Genomic DNA, 13,212 nt, shown 5'->3' with positions numbered 1-13,212 from the left:
GGCTTTCTTTAGGTTGTGAGTCCAACCATATTCTAGCTCTGTCTCTTACAGCAAAAGGGAATAGCATAAGTCTGTAGACCTCAGGGTCAACCCCATTGGTCTTGACAGTGTCACAGATTTGCAAGAATTCAGCTAAAAACTGATGAGGATCTTCCAATGGAAGTCCATGAAACTTGCAGTTCTGTTGCATCAGAGAAACTAATTGAGGCTTCAACTCAAAGTTGTTTGCTCCAATGGCAGGGATAGAGATGCTTCTCCCATAGAAGTCAGGAGTAGGTGCAGTAAAGTCACCCAGCACCTTCCTTGCATTGTTGGCATTGTTGTTGTTTTTGGCTGCCATGTCTTCTTCTTGTTTGAAGATTTCTGTTAGGTCCTTTACAGAGAGTGGTGCTTTAGCTTCTCTTAGCTTTCGCTTCAAAGACCTTTCTGGTTTAGGGTCAGCCTCAACAAGAATGCTTTTGTCTTTGTTCCTGCTCATATGAAAGAGAAGAGAACAAGAAAATATGGAATCCTCTATGTCACGGTATAGAGATTCCTTGAGATGTCAGAGAAAAAGAAGAATAGAAGGAGGAGGTAGAAGAATTCGAACTTATCAAGAGGGATAGAGTTCGAATTGTGCATTGAGGATGAGTGTTAGTCCATAAATAGAAGGATGTGAGAAGATGGGAACAATTTTTGAAATTAAAGTAAAAGATTTTAAAATAATTAAAAGAAATTTTGAAAATTTGATTGATGATTTTCGAAAATTAAAGTTGCGAAAGAAATAAAGTGATTTTGAAAAAGATTTTGAAAGTAGAAATAAAAAAGATATGATTGAAAACTATTTTGAAAAAGATGTGATTAAGAAGATATAATTGAAAAGTTATGATTGAAAAATAATTTAAAAAGATTTGATTTTTAAAATTAATGACTTGGCTAACAAGAAATTTAAAGATATAATTCAGACATTAAACCTTTCTCAATAGAAAAGGCAACATACTTGAAATGTTGAATCAAATCATTAATTGTTAGCAAGTATTTTTAAAAATGGAAAGAAATTGATTTTGAAAATATATGATTGAAAAGATATGATTTGAAAAAGATTTGATTTTGAAAAATTATGAAAACTTGAAAAAAAATTGAATTAAAACAAAATCTTCCCTCTTGTGCCATCCTGGCATTAAACGCCCAGAATGGTATCCATTCTGGCGTTTAACGGCCAAAATGCTACCCTTGTGGGCGTTAAACGCCCAGCCAGGTACCCACCATTCTGGGCGTTTAACGGCGAAAATGCTACCCTTTTGGGCGTTAAACGCCCAGCCAGGTACCCTGGCTGGCGTTTACACGCCTGTTTTCCTTCCTCACTGGGCGTTTTGAACGCCCAGCTTTTTCTGTGTAATTCCTTTGCTGTATGTTCTGAATCTTCAATTCTCTGTATTATTGACTTGAAAAGACACAAATTAAATTTTTTTGAATTTTTAATGATGAGGAATAATCAAAATGCAACTAAAATCAAATAAATAATGCATGAAAGACACCAAACTTAGAAGTTTGTATACTATTGACACTAACAAATTGAGAATGCATATGAGAAACAACAAAACACTCAAGACAAGAGAATTTAAAGATTAGAGTAAGAAAATCATAAAGAACAACTTGAAGATCAATGAAGAACATAATGCATGTAATTTTCAAAAATTAGAAGACTAAAAACATGCAATGGACACCAAACTTAAAATTAGACACTAGACTCAAACAAGAAACATAAAATTATTTTTTGGTTTTAAGATTTTATAATTTTTTTGGATTTTTTTTCGAAAATTATATGGAAAAGAAAATAAAGATATTCAAAATTTTTAATAAGAATTCCAGGAATCATGAAATGTTAGTCTAAAGCTTTAGTCTAAAGAAATTAGACATGGCTAGCCAAGTTTCAGCAAGACGTTACATTCATGAGCTAAATTGACGAGAATCAATCAGCTTTGGTGATGATGAAAACATCACCTTGAAACTCTAGAATTCATTCTTAAAAATTCTGAAGAAAAATACCTAATCTAAGCAACAAGATGAACCGTCAGTTGTTCAAACTCAAGCAATCCCCCGCAACTGCGCCAAAAACTTAGTGCACAAAATTGTGATCATCAATGGCGCCATCAACATGGTACGCTCAATTGCAATCTCAACTCTTTATCACAACTTTGTACAACTAACCAGCAAGTGCACTGGGTCGTCCAAGTAATAAACCTTACGTGAGTAAGGGTCGATCCCACGGAGATTGTTGGTATGAAGCAAGCTATGGTCATCTTGTAAATCTCAGTCAGGTGGATTCAAATGGTTATGGAGGATTAATAATTAAAAGATAAATAAAACATAAAAATAAAGATAGAGATACTTATGTAATTCATTGGTGAGAATTTCAGATAAGCGTATGGAGATGCTTTATCCCTTCCATCTCTCTGCTTTCTTACTGTCTTCATCCAATCCTTCTTACTTCTTTCCATGGCAAGCTGTATGTTGGGCATCACCGTTGTCAATGGCTACAGTCCCGTCCTCTCAGTGAAAATGTTCAACGCGCTCTGTCACAGCACAGCTATTCATCTGTCGGTTCTCGATCATGTCGGAATAGAATCCAGTGATTCTTTTGCGTTTCTCACTAACGCCCCACAATCGCGATTTTGAAGCTCGTCACAGTCATTCAATCCTTGAATCCTACTAGGAATACCACAGACAAGGTTGAGACTTTCCGGATTCTCAAGAATGTTGCCATCAATTCTAGCTTATACCACGAAGATTCTGATTAAGGAATCCAAGAGATAAACATTCAAGCCTTGTTTGCTTGTAGAACGGATGTGGTTATCAGGCACGCGTTCATAAGTGAGAATGATGATGAGCGTCACATAATCATCACATTCATCATGTTTTTGGGTGCAAATGAATATCTTAGAACAAGAATGAGCTGAATTGAATAGAAGAACAATAGTAATTGCATTAATACTCGAGGTACAGCAGAGCTCCACACCTTAATCTATGGTGTGTAGAAACTCCACGTTGAAAATACATAAGAACAAGGTCTAGGCATGGCCGAGAGGCCAGCCCCCATGATCTAAGAACTAGGCGTCCAAAGATGATCAAAAGATCTAAAGTGATCCAAAGATGAAAATACAATAGCAAAAGGTCCTATTTATAGAGAACTAGTAGCTTAGGGTTTACAAAGATGAGTAAATGACATAAAAATCCACTTCCAGGCCCACTTGGTGTATTCTTGGGCTGAGCATTGAAGCTTCCATGTGTAGAGACTTTTCTTGGAGTTAAACGCCAGCTTATGTGCCAGTTCTGGCGTTTAACGCCAAAATTCTTGAGCTGACTTGGAACGCCTGTTTAGGCCATCAAATCTCGGGCAAAGTATGGACTATCATATATTTCTGGAAAGCCCAGGATGTCTACTTTCCAACGCAATTGAGATCGTGCCAATTGGACTTTTGTAGCTCCAGAAAATCCACTTCGAGTGCAGGGAGGTCAGAATCCAACAGCATCTGCAGTCCTTTTTAGCCTCTGAATCAAATTTTTGTTCAAGTCCCTCAATTTCAGCCAGAAAATACCTGAAATCACAGAAAAATACACAAACTCATAGTAAAGTCCAGAAAAGTGAATTTTAAATGAAAACTAATAAAAATATAATAAAAACTAACTAAAAGATACTAAAAACATACTAAAAACAATGGCAAAAAGCGTATAAATTATCCGCTCATCAGTCACCAAAAATAATAAGAGAGCCATGGAAGAAGAAATTGCACAACCAATCCCATTTCTGACACTTGCAAAGAAAGCTAAGAAGCACATGGAACTTGACCCCAAAATGATAGAAATGTTCAAGAAAGTTGAGGTAACCATTCCCCTCTTTGATGTTATCCACCAAGTACCTAAATATGCAAAATTCCTTAAAGATTTTTGCATGAACAAGAATAGAATTCTTGAGCTAGAGACTATTCCCTTGGGGAGTTCTATTTCTGCTTTAATGGGAGCATTGCCCGAGAAGTGTGATGATCCGGGCCCATCTATGGTCACTTGCACCATAAATGGAGTGCAATTTCTATATTGTTTGTGTGACCTCGGTGCATGTGTTAGCATTATGCCCCCTCTCCGTCTGTCGTATATTGAGGCTACCACCATTGAAGAGGTCGACGGCAAGATTTGTCTTAGCGGATAAAAGCATAATAACCGTGGCGGGTGTTGCGGAAGATGTACTGGTAAATATAAAAGGGTTGGTGTTTTCGATTGATTTCTATGTTCTTGAGATGCCATCAAGCGATTCCGAGAGGGCATCATCTATTCTACTTAGGAGACCATTTTTGAGGATCTCTAGATTCAAGTTAGATGCCTACTAAGGAACCTACTCGTTTGAAATAGATTAGAGAGTTGTGAGTTTTAGCCTAGAATAAGCAATGAAACATCTACCGGAGAATCACTCCCTATTCCGGTGTGACCCAATTGATAACATTGTAGCCGAAGTGCATCTTGCAAAGTTAGATGAGAAGCACATGATTGAAGACACAAATGAAGATCCAAGTGAAGCAAACACATTACACCATCCGGACCATCCGGAAATTCAAACTTCAAATCAAGACCAAAAGGTAGAATTGAAGCCACTACCACCCCACCTAAAGTACTCATATCTTGATGAAGCCCACAAGTTTCCTATGATCATTGCTTAAGAACTAAATCCTCAACAAGAAGAAAAGTTGCTATGCATCTTGAGGAAGAACAAAAGGGCCATAGGGTGGAGTTTGGCGGATCTAGTGGGAATAAGCTCCCAAGTATGCGAGCACCGAATATTCCTTGAAGAAGGAGCTAGACCCATTCGACAACCTCAAAGGCGACTCAATCCAACTATTCTAGAGGTTGTGAAAAAAGAGGTCACCCAGCTACTAGAAGCGGACATCATTTATCCCATTTCGTATAGTGAATGGGTAAGCCCGGTCCAAGTGGTGACAAAGAAATCCGGGATGACCACAATCAAGAACGAAAGCGGAGAACTTATAGCAACAAAGGTGCAAAACTCTTGGAGGGTGTGCATAGACTACCGAAGGTTGAATGCGGCCACTAGAAAAGATCACTTCCCACTACCGTTTATCGACCAAATGCTTGATCGATTAGCCGGTAAATCTCATTATTGTTTTCTAGATGGTTATTCGGGGTACTTCCAAATACACATTGCTCTAGAAGACCAAGAAAAAACAACATTTACTTGCCCCTTTGGAACTTATGCCCATAAGCGTATGCCATTCGGCTTATGCAACGCACTGGCAACCTTCCAAAGGTGCATGATGAGCATATTTGCGGATTTTCTAGAGCAATGCATGGAAGTTTTCATGGATGATTTCAGCGTGTATGGTGATTCCTTTGATCATTGCTTGGACAACCCTGAAAAAGTTTTGGAAAGATGCACTAAATTAAACCTTGTCTTAAATTTTGAAAAATGCCATTTCATGGTTAGGCAAGGCATTGTTTTAGGACATATTGTTTCCAAAGAAGGTATTTCCGTAGATCCGGAAAAAATAAATGTTATATCTAGCTTGCCTTACCCCTCCTTCGAGAGGGAAGTCCGTTCGTTCCTTGGACATGCAGGATTTTACCGAAGATTTATCAAGGTCTTTAGTAAGGTAGCATTGCCTCTCTCTCGACTTTTGCAAAAGGACGTTGAATTTGATCTAAGCAAAGAGTGCATGGAAGCCTACAACAATCTTAAAGTGGCATTGACACAAGCTCCTATCGTAAGAGGGCCGGATTGGAGTCGGCCATTCGAAATAATGTGCGATGCTTCAAACTATGCGGTGGGAGCCGCGTTAGCACAACGCGAGGGTAAGAATCCATATGTCATAGCCTATGCATCAAAAACACTAGATGGAGCCCAATCCAATTACACTACTACCGAGAAGAAACTCTTGGCTATTGTTTTCGCTTTGGATAAATTCCGAGCCCATCTTCTTGGTTATAAGGTAGTAGTGTACTCGGATCATGCGGCGTTAAAATATTTGTTGGCTAAAAAGGAATCCAAACCGATATGGGGTATTGACTTCATGGGGCCATTCCCAAATTCTAATGGTTTTCTCTACATTCTACTAGCCGTCGATTATGTGTCCAAATGGGTGGAAGCGATACCCACCCGGACGGACGATGCTAATATCGTTCTCTCTTTTGTGAGGAATAATATAATTTGTCGCTTTGGGTCACCGAGAGCAATAATAAGTGACCAAGGTTCACACTTTTGCAATAAAAGAATGGAAGGACTCATGAGGAAGTACGGCATCATACATAAAGTTGCCACGGCCTATCACCCCCAAACGAACGGCCAAGCCGAGGTTTCCAATCGGGAAATTAAGCATGTATTGGAAAGGATTGTGAAACCTAGTAGGAAATATTGGAGTGCCAAGCTTACCGATGCACTATGGGCATACTGAACGGCATACAAAATGCTAATCGACATGAGCCCCTTCCGGTTGGTGTATGGTAAAGCCTGCCACTTACCGGTGGAAATTGAACACAAAGCATATTGGGCCGTCAAGGAGTGCAATCTAAATTTGGGTGGGGCCGGAATTGAGAGAAAGTTACAATTGGCGGAATTAGAATGTTTGAGATTAGAGGCCTATGACAACTCTAGGCTCTACAAAGAAAAGATGAAAGCCATCCATGTTAAGAACATTAGGAGAAGGGAATTTAGACCCGGTGAACTAGTTTTCCTTTACAATTCAAGGTTGAGATTGTTGCCTAAAAAGCTAAGATCGAGATGGGAGGGACCCTATCAAGTAGAGAAAGTGGAACCTTATGGAGTCTACCATTTGCGCCATCCCTCAAGTCCGGACATTTTCAAGGAAAATGGGCACCGTCTCAAATTATATCATGGTGAGCAAAGGAAGAGCACCAAGGAGATTGAGGTATTCCTTTCGGAAGATGTACCTCTTGACAAAGAGCATTGAGCTAGTGGAAGTCCATCTTAAGGACGTTAAACAAAAGTGCTAGATGGGAGACACCCCACCATGGTGAGATCTATCTTATTTTTACCCTCTTTGTATATAGCCATTGAACTTTTCTTTGATTGGTGATTGCTTAGCCCTTGACTTGTTTAGCTAGATTTGATTTTATTGCTCATGAAAGTTTGCACTATGGATCAGTTGATTGGTAGAAAACACCTCATTTCTAGGTCTTACATAAGGCTTTAGGTGTTTTATTTAGCCTTTAGCTAGCTAACCGCTAATTTGGTGACAAGAGGTGCATTCTCCACTCTCACAAAAAAAGGGGATAGAGACACGAGCGCACGCTTTGAGCGCACGCGTCCCTAGCGCGGATGCAGGCCCATACATTTTCAAGAGAGTTGGGCCACTCTCGCACCAACGTCAGAACCCCAGTGCACCTCCACACACGCGTGCGCGCACCATGCGCCAGCGCGTCCATACACTCCAAACAAAATGGGCTCGACCGCACCCATGCCGCACCCACGTCGATGATCCTGCCGCAACCTCTGGTACATTTTCCAGAGAGTTATATCAAACTTTGGCCTGTTTTGTGCCAGAGGCATAAAACCACTGCTGCGTGCGTGCAACTGCCGCGCGCGCCAATCTGGTCAGCGCAGTCCCCCGCGCGTCCGCACCCTGTGCGCGCGCATGCCATCACCCTTGCAGCCAACCTCTAGTACAAAGTCCAGAGAGTTGTGCAACTTCTAGGCTGGCATTGGGCCACTAGCACAACCACACGCACGCGTGCACGCACCTGGCACGCGCGTGTCGTTGCTGCTCCTTTCCCCCTGCGCGAGCGCGCACAGTACGCGCACGCGTCGATCTTGCGACGTGAAATATAAGCCAGCGCACCCACACTTCACTTCTTCCACCATTCCTACCATCCTTTACCCCTTTCTTCCAATCCCCCCTCTACACCACTCCACCCACCTTCCAACACCACCTCCGGTGACCACCTACCTCCGGCAGTCCCCACATTTTCTCTCTCCTCTAATTTTCCACTACCTTCCACTCTTTTCTCTCACTTATATCTCCATTTCCTTTCCTTCTCTCCCAAGGTACTCTAACCTACCCTCCCTCTTCTTCTACTTCTCTCACCCCTTCCTTAGTTAGTTCATTTAGTTTTCTTTTGGGTAGCTTCTTTTCCTTTTAGTTCTTCATTTTTTGGATGGCTTTGTTTTTCTTCTTCTCCTTCTTTATGGGTGTTGTGGTCATGACTTCTTTTGCATTGGTGGATTAAATTGTTTTGCATGACTTCATTACAATCATGGTGCATTATGATGACTAATGTTATTTTGTGGGATGCTACATTGCCGTTTTCCATTCATTTGCTCATTATAAAAAGAATGCACGCCAAGTGTTTGATGAAAAGCACACATGACCTTTTGAACTCATTTTAACTAACTACTTTCCAACTAACTGCTTTTTCTCACTAACTTGAATATTCTTGGCTGCATAGGGCATACCACTCCTCATATCTCACATTTTACTTACTCACCTCACTATGACTTGCTTTCCATCGTTGACATTTGGGTGTACACTTCTCATGCCCCTTATTTACATGCTTATACCGCCCTTATATCACATGCTAGTGATTTGCCTTGTTTATAAATGTTGTCTTAGTTACATGTTGCAGCTGTCATGTAGTGAAGACATTTACTCCCTTATGGCATAATCTTTCACTTTCATGCTCCCATTTATTTGTATTTCTCTAGGTTTGATGTTTCCCCCCTTTTTCACTTTCACAGGATGGTCATTGATGAGCGGATAATTTATACGCTTTTTGGCATTGTTTTTAGGTAGTTTTTAATATAATCTAGTTACTTTTAGGGATGTTTTCATTAGTTTTTATGCTAAATTCACATTTCTGGACTTTACTATGAGTTTGTGTGTTTTTCTGTGATTTCAGGTATTTTCTGGCTGAAATTGAGGGACCTGAGCAAAACTCTGATAGGAGGCTGACAAAGGACTGCCGATGCTGTTGGAATCTGACCTCCCTGCACTTGAAATGGATTTTTTGGAGCTACAGAACTCCAAATGGTGCGCTCTCAACGGCGTTGGAATGTAGACATCCAGAGCTTTCCAGCAATATATAATATTCCATATTTTATTCGTGATTAGATGACGTAAACTGGCGCTCAACACCATTTCCATGTTGCTGTCTGGAGTCAAACGCCAGAAACACGTCACGAACCGGAGTTGAACGCCCAAAACACGTTACAACTTGGCATTCAACTCCAAAAGAAGCCTCAGCTCGTGGATAGATCAAGCTCAGCCCAAACATACACCAAGTGGGCCCTCGAAGTGGATTTATGCCTCAATTACTTACTTTTGTAAACCCTAGTAGCTAGTTTATTATAAATAGAACTTTTTACTAGTGTATTAGACATCTTTTTGACTGTTAAGTCTTTTTGATCATTCGGTCTTGTGACCACATGGGGGCTGGCCATTCGGCCATGCCTGGACCTTCGCTTATGTATTTTCAACGGTGGAGTTTCTACACACCATAGATTAAGGGTGTGGAGCTCTGCTGTACCTCAAGTTTCAATGCAATTACTATTATTTTCTATCCAATTCGATTTATTCCTGTTCTAAGATATTCGTTGCACTTCAACTTGATGAATGTGATGATCCGTGACACTCATCATCATTCTCACATATGAACGCGCGTGACTAACAACCACTTCCGTTCTACCTTAGACCGGACGCATATCTCTTGGATTCCATAATCAGAATCATCGTGGTATAAGCTAGAATTGATGGCGGCATTCATGGGAATCCGGAAAGTCTAACCTTGTCTGTGGTATTCCGAGTAGGATTCCGGGATTGAATGACTGTGATGAGCTTCAAACTCCTGAAGGCTGGGCGTTAGTGACAGACACAAAAGAATCAAGGGATTCTACTCTAACCTGATTGAGAACCGACAGATGATTAGCCGTGCTGTGACAGAGCATTTGGACCATTTTCACTGAGAGGATGGGATGTAGCCATTGACAATGGTGATGCCCTACATACAGCTTGCCATGGAAAGGAGTAAGAAGGCTTGGATGAATGTAATAAGAAAGTAGAGATTCAGAAGGAACACAGCACCTCCATGCACCTATCTGAAATTTCCACCATTGAATTACCTGAGTAACTTTATCTTTATTTCCTGTTTATTTTATTTATCTTTTGAATATCTAATCCAATCATATTAATCATATTTAAACCAATAATCTCTTAAATTAGTTAAATCCGCCTGACTGGGATTTACAAGGTGACCATAGCTTGCTTCATACCAACAATCTCTGTGGGATCGACCCTTACTCACGTAAGGTTTATTACTTGGACGACCCAGTACACTTGCTGGTTAGTTGTGCGAAGTTGTGAAGTTATGTTTGGACCATGGTATTACGCACCAGGTTTTGGCGCCATCACCAGGGACAATCAATTTCAAACAACAATTTAAGCATGAGTAACAATTTCGCTCACCAAGTTTTTGGCGCCGTTGCGGGGATTGTTCGAGTATGGACAACTGACGGTTCATCTTGTTGCTCAAATTAGGTAATTTTCTTTTCAAAAAGTTTTCAAAATTTTTTCAAAATTTTTCTTTATTTTCGTTTTTTAAAGAACATTTTCGAAAAAATAATAAAAATACAAAAAAATCATAAAATCATAAAAATCAAGAATATTTTGTGTTTTTGTTTGAGTCTTCAGTCAAATTTTAAGTTTGGTGTCAATTGCATGCTTTAAAATTTTCTTGCATTTTTCGAAAATTCATGCATTCATAGTGTTCTTCATGATCTTCAAGTTGTTCTTGACAAGTCATCTTGTTTGATCATGATGTTTTCTTGTTTTGTGTTGTTTGTTGTTTTTCATATGCATTTTTCGTTTGTTAGAGTCCATGCATTAAAGATTTCTAAGTTTGGTGTCTTGCATGTTTTCTTTGCATCAAAAATTTTTCAAAAATATGTTCTTGATGTTCATCATGATCTTCATAGTGTTCTTGGTGTTCATCTTGACATTCATAGTGTTCTTGCATGCATCATGAGTTTTGATTCATAATTTTCATGTTGTGAGTCATTTTTATGTTTTTCTCTCTCATCATTAAAAATTCAAAAATAAAAAATATCTTTTCCTTATTTCTCTCATAATTTTCGAAAATTTGAGTTGACTTAGTCAAAAATTTTTAAAATTAGTTGCTTCTTACAAGTCAAGTCAAATTTTCAATTTTAAAAAAAATTCTTATCTTTTCAAATTTTTTTTTCAAAAATCATATCTTTTCAATTTTATCTTTGTTTTTCGAAAATTTTCAAAAATATTTTTTAAATTTTTTCAAAATCTTTTTTTTATCTTTTACATCATATTTTCGAAAATTAGCTAACAATTAATGTGATTGATTCAAAAGTTCAATCTTTAAATTCTAGAATCTTATCTTTTAGTTTCTTGTTAGTTAAGTAATTAATTTTAATTTTAAAAATTAAATCTATCTTATCTTATCTTTTTATCATATCTTTTTCAAAATTTTATCTTTTTTCAAAAAATTGATTTTAAAATATATTTTCTAAACTTCTTATCTTCTTATCTTCTTATCTTTTCAAATTTGATTTTAATATATTTTTCAACTAACTATTTGACTTTTTGTTTGTTTCTTATCTTTTTCAAAACCACCTAACTACTTTTCCCTCTCTAATTTTCGAAAATATCTCATCCCTTTTTAAAAATTCTTTTTAATTAATTAATTGTTTTAATTTTAATTCTATCTTATCTTTTATTTTTGAAAATTATTTAACCTCTTTTCAAATTTATTTTCGAAATTTCTTCCTTCTCCCCTTCTTCTATTTATTTATTTATTTACTAATACTTCTCTTCACCTCTCTTCATCTCAAATCACTACCCCTATCTATTCATTCTTCTTCACTCCTATTCCCATTCTTCTTCTACTAACATAAAGGAATCTCTATACTGTGACATAGAGGATTCCTCTTTCTTTTCTTGTTCTCTTCTTCCCTATATGAGCAGGAACAAGGAAAAAGGCATTCTTGTTGAAGCTGATCCTGAACCTGAAAGGACTCTAAAGAGGAAATTAAGAGAAGCTAAATTACAACAATCCAGAGATAACCTTTTTGAAATTTTCGAACAAGAAAAGGAGATGGCAGCCGAACCTAACAACAATAATGGAAGGAGAATGCTAGGTGATTTCACTAAACCAACGTCCAAATTTGATGGAAGAAGCATCTTCATTCCGGCCGTTGGAGCAAACAATTTTTGAGCTAAAATCTCAATTAGTTGCTTTAATGCAACAGAACTCAAGTTTCATGGACTTCCATCTAAAGATCCTTACCAGTTGTTAACTGAGTTCTTGCACATTTGTGAGACTGTAAAGACGAATGGAGTAGATCCTGAAGTCTACAGGCTCATGCTTTTCCATTTTGCTGTAAGAGACAGAGCTAGAACATGGTTGGACTCACAACCTAAAGATAGCCTGGACTCTTGGGATAAGCTGGTCACGGCCTTCTTGGATAAATTTTTTCCTCCTCAAAAGCTGAGCAAGCTTAGAGTGGATGTTCAAACCTTCAAGCAAAAAGATGGTGAATCCCTCTATGAAGCTTGGGAAAGATACAAGCAGATGACCAAAAAGTGTCCTTCTGACATGTTTTCAGAATGGACCATATTAGATATATTATATTATGGTCTATCTGAGTTTTCCAAAATGTCACTGGACCATTCTACAGGTGGATCCATTCACTTAAAGAAAATGCCTGCAGAAGCTCAAGAACTTATTGACATGGTTGCAAATAATCAATTCATGTACACTTCTGAGAGGAATTCCGTGAATAATGGGACGCCTCAAAGGAAGGGTGTTCTTGAAATTGATGCTCTGAATGCCATATTGGCTCAGAACAAAGTGTTGACTCAGCAAGTTAACATGATTTCTCAAAGTCTGAATGGATGGCAAAATGCATCCAATAGTACTAAAGAGGTAGCTTCTAAAGAAGCTTATGATCCTGAGAACCCTGCAATAGCAAAGGTAAATTACATGGGTGAACCTTATGGAAACACCTATAATTCGTCATGGAGAAATCATCCAAATTTCTCATGAAAGGATCAATAAAAGCCTCAACAAGGCTTTAATAATGGTGGAAGAAACAGGCTAAGCAATAACAAGCCTTTTCCATCATCTTCTCAGCAACAGACAGAGAATTCTGAACAAAGCACTTCTAATTTAGCCAATCTAGTCTCT

At 38.5% G+C, this 13,212-nt stretch overlaps 1 protein-coding gene and 1 non-coding gene across 2 annotated transcripts; one reads left to right on the top strand and one right to left on the bottom strand.

Annotated features, from left to right (window-relative positions):
• Positions 1 to 6,461: 6,461 nt before the first annotated feature.
• LOC107469901 (uncharacterized) lies at positions 6,462 to 6,953 on the top strand. Its single transcript, XM_016089292.1, has one exon. The coding sequence runs from the start codon at positions 6,462 to 6,464 to the stop codon at positions 6,951 to 6,953; it is 492 nt and encodes a 163-aa protein (XP_015944778.1).
• A 5,566-nt stretch (positions 6,954 to 12,519) lies between these two features.
• Positions 12,520 to 12,623, bottom strand: LOC127743608 (small nucleolar RNA R71). Its single transcript, XR_008004993.1, has one exon. It is a non-coding gene; the product is annotated as a small nucleolar RNA R71 (small nucleolar RNA).
• Positions 12,624 to 13,212: the final 589 nt, after the last annotated feature.

The sequence above is a fragment of the Arachis duranensis genome, chromosome 10, assembly GCF_000817695.3.
Source record: "Arachis duranensis cultivar V14167 chromosome 10, aradu.V14167.gnm2.J7QH, whole genome shotgun sequence".
NCBI classification, from domain to species: domain Eukaryota; kingdom Viridiplantae; phylum Streptophyta; class Magnoliopsida; order Fabales; family Fabaceae; genus Arachis; species Arachis duranensis.
The sequence above is the reverse complement of the archived record's forward strand: the minus strand, read 5'-3'. Positions and strand labels throughout refer to the sequence as shown.